At 54.5% G+C, this 7,903-nt stretch overlaps 1 protein-coding gene across 1 annotated transcript; it reads left to right on the plus strand.

Moving 5' to 3' along the window:
* Nucleotides 1-4,123: 4,123 nt before the first annotated feature.
* On the plus strand, nucleotides 4,124-6,397 carry FOXL1 (forkhead box L1). Its single transcript, XM_061477342.1, has 2 exons — nucleotides 4,124-5,498; nucleotides 5,944-6,397. The coding sequence occupies exon 1, from the start codon at nucleotides 4,358-4,360 to the stop codon at nucleotides 5,261-5,263; it is 906 nt and encodes a 301-aa protein (XP_061333326.1). The 5' UTR covers nucleotides 4,124-4,357; the 3' UTR covers nucleotides 5,264-5,498; nucleotides 5,944-6,397.
* Nucleotides 6,398-7,903: the final 1,506 nt, after the last annotated feature.

The raw sequence follows: 7,903 nt of genomic DNA on the forward strand, positions 1-7,903 counted from the left end.
ATCCTTTAGATACTGGGGAGAGGGTGGTGCAGTCCTGGGGGCCGGGGCTCTTCTGAGGCGCTGCAACCTGCTCCCCTTGCTGTTGGACAGTTCCTGGGGGTCCGCAGCTGGAGCCGGGCTTGGGGGTCCCCTTTGCTCCCATAACGCCTTGCCAGTGGGGCTTTTCCCATCGCTGTCCCCATGGACGCTGCTACGTGGGGTCTGTACTGCCCCAGGGCGCTGTCCCTCCCTCCCTGCTATATTGCACTCCGGCTTCGGAGATATCAGTATATCAGGATATAAGGATATCGGGATTTCAGGATTCGAGGTTTTCAGGAGCTTGGCAGAAAAAGGAAAGCCAGCTATTAGATCCTAAGGTCCCGGGGCCGGGAGCTGGTATGATCAGGCCTCCCCCCAGTCAGAGCAGGGTGGGTATGCAGCCCCCTTCCAAAGACAGGAACTGAGAGGGCTGTCCCATCGCTGCGACCTGTCCCGGGGGTTCAGACCCCTCAGTCTCCTTCCGCCGAGCCCCGGTGGCCCTCTTCTCTCCGGGTGGGGGGGCTTTGGGTGGGCTGGACTCGCAGGCCAAGCAAAATCGTTTTCGGAGCTGCATTTAACAGCTGAGATACGGAGGTGGATAACGCGATAGGAGTCTGTCGGGACAGGTGATTTCAGCCCGGCCGGAGCAAAGGGGGAGAAAGAAAAAAGGAAGGCCCATGGTCCTGCATATCAGGATCAGGCCTCGCAGACCCTCGCAGTGGAAGGACCAGCATTATTCCCCCCAGGAATAAAGGAGGGCTAAGCTCTGTCCCCAGCGTGGCGGCTGGCCGAAACTGGTGCATGTCTGGTTGCACCGAGTCGGGGCCCAGCATGGCTCGGGGCAGCAGATGAGGATGGTGGATGAGGTTTTATTGAATCTCTTTTATTATTGTTAATATTATTTCTTGCGGCGCTGCCGTTAACCTACAGATTTGCAAACCTGTCCGAAAAGCCCAGGCAGCTCTGGGTTTCGGGAAGAAGGGCTGGCGCTTTTCCAGCTCATTCCCACCGGGAAGGTGTCCCCGCAGACTGGCCAAGGGACCGCTTTCCCCTGGGCTGCAGGACCCGAATAGGGAAAAATCAACCCCTTTAGGCCTCCTCCCACCCCCCAGGCCTCTAAACATCCCAGAACGGAGCTCTCTGGTTCCCCCCGGGGCCATCCCATCTCCCCGAGATCTCAACGCGCTTGTGGGAAGGCGCCGGCCAAGAGGGTTTTGCTGAAGGCGGCTAGCCCTTGTGTCACTTTGGAGGGGGCTTTGCAGAAAATCCACACCAATTCCTCCCACTGAAGGGCAGGGAGAGGAAGAAATACACGTCCGAGCCCGGGCCGCTATCGGAGGGCTGTACAGTGCCCTCCACAGAGAGGGGTGGGCAGCTCCTGCCCGTCGTGTCTGAGGGAGCCCGGGCCGGTATGTAGCAAGATTAGGGAGCGCTGATTTACAGCCCCGCTACCCCAAGGCCAGGATAAAGCAAGGAGTGGGGAGCGCTGATTTACACTCCCGCTACCCCCGGGCCGGGACTCAGCAAGGTGTGAGGAGCACTGATTTGCGCCTTGCTCCTCTCGAGGGGCCGGGATGCGGTAGGAGTAGGGAGCACTGATTTACACCTCAGCTCCCCCCCCGCCCAGGTGCTGGGATACAGCAGGAGTGGGGAGCGCTAATTTTCGCTCTGCTTACCCTAACTATCGGGATACAGCAAGAAGTGGGGATCATTGATTTGTGCTCTGCTCTCCCCCAGGGGCCGGGATGCCGAAGGAGTGGGGAGCACTGCTTCACACCCAAGCTGCCCCCTGGGTGCTGGAATACAGCAACGAGTGGGGAGCACTGATTTGCGCTCTGATTCCCCAGTGCAGGGACACAGTAAGGAGTGAGGAGCACTGATTTGCACCCGCTTCCCTCAGAGGCCCCGAGCCGGAGTTCTCCTTGCTGGTACTTTAAAAGAGTCTTGTCAGCTGGAGAGGAGGGGAAACACGTCCAGGAGCAACTCCATCGCTGGCTCCGCGGCTTTTCCTTCGTCCGTTTAGAGGAAGAGCAGCGGTAAACACCATTACCCCCCTACCTCCCCGCCGCTCCGGTTGCTCCCCCGGTTCCCCCCGCCGCCATCGAAGCCACTCGGAGGGCTGTTCCCGGGTGGGTAACGCAGCGATGCCACCGACTGGAGAGGCACAGCAGGCAGCAGATAGGCTGGGAAGAAGGAGCTGAGAGAAAAGCCGCATCCCCGCCTCCAAGGAGTTTCTACCGCAAAGAGGGGAAAAGAAGGAGGAAGCAGGAATTCTGCTGGGGGAGGGAGCTCAGGGAGTGAGCCGGTGCCCTTGTGCCTGTCTCCCGCCGTACACGCGAGTATTGATTATTTTAATAATCCGTGCTTGGAGTGTCCCGGGGAGGGGGGGACTCCGCGAAGGGGGGGGGGTGTGGTGTGGTGTGTGCGGAGGGGGAGAGACCCTCGACTTCAGCAGGCTGCCCTGAGGATGCGTTAGAGCAACTGGGCTTTGCCCTATCCCCCCCCAGCGAGGATGCTTCCAGGGAATGCTGGTCCTCAGCTTCGAAATAGGGGGACCCCGCCCCTCAACCCTTCTTCTGTCTCCTTTTCTTATTTATTTAGGGGTTTATTGCGGTTATGGCATGGATGAGTCCTGCCGTTTCCGGGGGGTGGCGGGTGTGTGCACCGAGGGGGAGGGATGCTGTATTACCGGCAAGGGCGTGCCAAAGGGGCGGGTTTCCCTCCTGTGTGGGGCCAGACACTGAGCGGGGAGACTCCCTGTCCCCTAGAAGCCCCCTCCCTTTGCACCCTTGCTGTATTTCCCAGGCTTGCACGACTCTGGCAACCTCTGGGGCTCCTCTGCGGGTCCACAGCCACCGCGATGGCTTTTACCCCGGGGTTTAAAAACCTTGTCCCGGTGGTTTGCTGGGAGAACGGCAGGACGGGTGCAGAAGTGGGCGAAAAACCCCACGGGTGAAGGGGGGCTTGCAGGAGGGAACCTCGGAGCTTTTACCTCTTTCCCCGCCAGGTTAAAGTCCCACCACTGTGGTGGGCCTGCACTTATGGGCTGTTTCTCTCTGAAGGAAGAAGGCATCCTCCTGTTCACTCCCTCGAAGGAATGATGCTACACGGCGCCGGGTCTCCCCTGGGTTCTAACGCAGGTCCGAGCAGCGGGGGCTGGAGAAGCAGCCGACACCTCCAATTGCATCGGGATCCCTCGGGGCCTCTGATTAGAGCTGTTACATCAGCAAATTGAAAAAAATAAAAACCCGACAACAGAAATCACAGCCCCAAACCTGGACGTTTACCCAGAAAAAGAGCATCACAAATTCCTAATGTAAGCACCGGCCAGCTGTGTGCACTTGTAAAGTTGTTATAATCCCCCTCCTTGTTATAAACAGGAAAGTACATAATATAAAGCAACAGGCCCGCGTTCACAAATACTGGCCCTCCTCCCCGGTCCTGCCAAATTCCCTCGTTATGAAGCTCGCTGCAGCCCCCCGGGCGTCACCCCCAGTGCAGGTCCGGGGCTCCCCTTCACTCGGGCCCGGGCCGGGTGCGAAGGGGAGCCCCGCACACCTGACCCCTCCTTCCTCGGGCCTCCAGAGAGCCCCTTTTCCTTCCTCCCCATTGCAGCGCTGCCTTCTCCCTTCCCCCATCCCGTTTTCTTAATTTCTTTCTTTTTTTTTTTTTTTTGCAATTTGGTTTTGTTTTATTTAATTTTTTTTTCTGTTGTTGTTGTTTGTTGCCCCAGTTTTCCTGCGGGGCTCCTCGCCTGCTCCTCCCCGAGCTCCAGCAGTGTACATCCTGCTCTGCTGTGTGTGCTTACAGCGTCAAAGGGTGGACGTGATATTTCAAACATCAGATCAGTGCGTTTATATATTGGGTGCCCGGAAATTTTTCCAAATAAACACAGCTTGATTCGACTTGGGTGGGCAGACTTATCAACAGACTAATTCTATAAACAAATGAAGGAATAACCCGGAGACCATTGGCTGGTACCAGCGAGACACGTGGAGAGAGCTTGGAGTTTTGTAGCAATGAAATTTTAATTAATGTGGGTGGGCTGAGAACACAAACGACTGTTTATCGGAGACAATTTATTTTCCAGTGCTAAGTCAACATATAATAGCAAACTTACAACAATTATTTAACTTTTTTTTTTCCTCCCTTTTTTTTTTTTTTTTTTTTTCTTAAGAGCTATGAAGCGGGGACAGAGGCAGAACGAGCTCCTTCAGGCAGGGCTGGGATCTGAGCTCACACAAATAGCTCCCTGGTGGACTCGTCCCAGGTTCCTACCCTACCCCATCCCTTCGCCCTGCTCCGCTGAGGAAGACCCGGGGCTGGGACAACGCCTGCGATGAGCCATCTCTACGGAAGCCCCCTCCCTGCCATGGGCAGCCCCCCCGTGCTGTACCTCCCGGCTGCCCTGGGGTTCGCCCCGAGCGGTGCCATATCCCGGCAGGACCCCCCGCAGAAGCCCCCCTACAGCTACATCGCCCTCATCGCTATGGCCATCAAAGAAGCTCCGGAGCAGAAGGTGACCCTCAGCGGTATCTACCAGTTCATCATGGACCGCTTCCCCTTCTACCACGACAACAAGCAGGGCTGGCAGAACAGCATCCGACACAACCTCTCCCTCAACGACTGCTTCATCAAGGTGCCGCGAGAGAAGGGCCGGCCCGGCAAGGGCAGCTACTGGACGCTGGACCCGCGGTGCCTCGACATGTTCGAGAACGGCAACTACCGCCGGAGGAAGAGGAAGCCCAAAGCCCCGGGGCCGCTGGAACCGAAGGGCACCCGGCCCCCGGGGCAGCACGCCCGCCCCGACGAGCCCAAAAGGGCCAAGGGCAGCGCGGCGGCAGCCTCGGGCGACGAAGGGGTGCCGGGGCCGGGCGGGGGGGAAGCAGCTCCCCCTTCGGGTCCCCCCCGCTGCGGAGGTGCCCCGGCCCCCGCCGCACCCCGGCCGCCCGCTGCCGCCGCCCCTCCGCCCAAGAGCGGTCCTCGGGGTCGCAGCTTCAGCATCGAGAGCATCCTGGCCAGGGGGCTGAGGCAGCCCCCCCCTGGGGCAGGCCCCAGGGCGGCCCGGGAGAGCCCCGCCGGTGGCCCCGTCGGTTCTCTGGTCGCCAGCGGCGGCTGCGGCCCGGCCTGTAGCGCCTCGATCACGCTCGACTCCCAGGTGCACGGGAGGCTTTATCACATCGGCATCCCCTTACTCTCCTGCTTCCCTCTCCACTTCTCCGAGGCGGTGTTTAATTTGCAGTAGTTGCCCCCATAATTAACTAACACCCCTCCTCCCATCGCTGCTGTGCTGGGGGGGAGGTGATGGGAGGGAGAGACCGGACTCAACCCTTGCCAGGCGGGTAAAGACCAAAATCACGCCCCAAAAAAGCGATGTTAAAGGTGACTCAGGATTTCAGGGCATTGTCAAGACACGCATTGCTGCGGAGCTCTCTTTAGCGATTGCCTCCCACCCCCTACTGCCAGATCGACTTTTAAAGGTAAACCAGTTTTCTTTTCCCTCGGTGGTGGAGGAGCAGAGGGGGGGCTCATGCTGGCCCCCAGCCCCACCGGGTTGGTTCTGCACCTTTAGGCTTTGCATCCCTCAGGTTCTTCAGACCTTGTTTCTGCCGAGCTCTTTGGGTTTCCAGTTTTCTTCTTTTTTTTATTGTATTTTTATTATCTTTTAATTTCAAAACCCAAACCCACCCCTTCCATCCCTGGGGGAAGAGGCTGAGTTGTGTTTTGCTATTAATACCCACGGGTGCCTGCACATAGTAATTCTTCGTACTGCTCTATTGGTCCAGTCCTCTGAGCAGGTAAAAGGCAGGTAACCAGGCCTGAAACAAGGACAGACCAAACAATCTAGGCTCATTCTGCACAGTCCTGCTCGCTTTGACTCAGCACTGTATATATGGCATTAACACAAGTCATTTTCCTGCCTAGCGCTTATGCTTACTGAATATCGCGACAGCGTTTCTTCCTCACTCATGTGGCCAGAGAGAGGAAGACAAACGAGCAAAAACATTGTGGATGTGGGGATGTGGCCAGCTTCCATATCTTGCTGGGATCAGTTGCTTCTGACCAAAAAAGACTGAAGCAGGGTTATGGAGGCTGGTCTTGACATTTTGAAGTAGCTCTGTTAACAACCCGGACAAAAGACATCAGCTATGTTTCCAAAGCTTTCTTTTCTCTTCGAGAAGGAAGAATCCAGACACAGTAGAAGCCATCAGGAATATTACTTTTTTTTTCGGTTTTTTTAAATTTTTTTTTTTTTGCAATAAATAGAGGCTTTTTGTATATTAGTGGACAAATGCCCTTTTGGAAAAGAAAAAGATCTATATTCTCAATTTTCATTATGAAACCAAACCTATATCCAATAAAAGTATTTTGTTCAGGACTGTGGCTGGTGTGTTGTAAAACACCCTTTGGCTTGTGCAGCCGGAGGGCAAAGAAGTGGTGCCTGCTGCTGGATGCAGCAGTGAGCTCTGGTGCAAATATCCTGGTGATGACATGATGGACCACACTGCCAGGAGAGGTAAAAGGTGGGAGAGGCTAAATTCAGGGCCCTGGGAAATCTCCCATTCCTTGTGACCAAGATAATGTTCCCAAAATGGTTCTGTTTACCCTTCCCTCCCCTTCCCCTCTCCCACCGTGTCTCATTAGCAAAACCTGTCCTTAAATTAGCACCTGGACTACTGTAAATCTGGGTTTCTAGGTTACACTGTGATTCAACTTTGGCATCAAACTGCCTTGACGTTTGGAGCTCAGAGGGGCTCATTTCAACTCGAGGCAAAGAGTCCTCCTCTGAGGAAGTACAGAAAATCTCCCAAAGGTGGGAACTGATGCTGAGCTTCCCAAAAGAAGGATGCTCGCAGATGGATCTCTGGATAGGCAGAGCTACAGCTCCTTACTGTGAAAAAAAAGAGAATAAAAAAGATGGGGGCTTTTTATATAGATTTTCAAGCTAGATTTTATTTAAACAACCCCCCTTATATGCTTCCTATTTCTGGCAATTCCTATTCAAATATCTATTGAGACCATTCTTTAAAGCTGTGGCATGGAACGAAAAAAGCACAACCCACTTGTAAAGGGGAAAAAGCCACGTGTGTTCCCACCAGTGCTGAGAGGGTTATCCCCTGTGAAATCCCCTGTCCCAACAGTGCTGCAGTAACCAGACAGGTATTATAGCCAGTTAAAGAAGTAAGCACCTCGTAAGAAGGTTTCTGGTCAAGCCTGGAGGCTGACACCACCAGTCTCAGAGTCCATGTGTCAGCATCACTCTCATGGAGATGCAGGGGTAGGGAAAAGGTCCAACTTAGGTCATGAGGGTGGGCCTTTGCTTCTGTGTGCAGAGAGTGTAAGGACAGCCCCAAAAGAAGGAAAATCCCCCTTCAAGCATTTATAATGAACATCTTCAGGCTCCTCTCCTTCCCTTTGCCTGCCCCTGTGTTCCTTTCCTTCTCCTTTCCCTTCTCTTAGGTTTTCTCTGCTTAACTTGACAACCCAGATGTGACCCCCTGTCCCCCAGTTTTGGTACAGCTCAGCTGCTATTCCTGCTCCCAAAGTACCTTTTTGGATCTGCAAAAAGGGTTTTTATTCCTTTCCTACTCATACAGGTATACCCCCTCCACCTTAGGGCCCTTTCTGTACAAGGGCAGTTTTTAGTGGTGAGTCTTTTAACTTCCCCCCTCCAAATCTGAAGGATTAATTCTCACATTAGGATTGCAGTCTGATATGTACACCATGTATGCTTTTATCACAGTCATTTTTGGAGATTCAACTTTTTCTATGAAACAGGATATTATTTTTTTGTGAAGGTCTGCTCATGGTGACATTTGATTTTATTTCTGTTTTGTCGTAGTGGCTTGGGACCAAGTTACAGCTGCAACGTTTAAAAGCCACA

This window comes from Pezoporus flaviventris, unplaced genomic scaffold, assembly GCF_033815535.1.
Source record: "Pezoporus flaviventris isolate CSIRO_AGI_PZ_B2104156 unplaced genomic scaffold, CSIRO_AGI_Pfla_v1 ptg000105l, whole genome shotgun sequence".
NCBI lineage: Eukaryota > Metazoa > Chordata > Aves > Psittaciformes > Psittacidae > Pezoporus > Pezoporus flaviventris.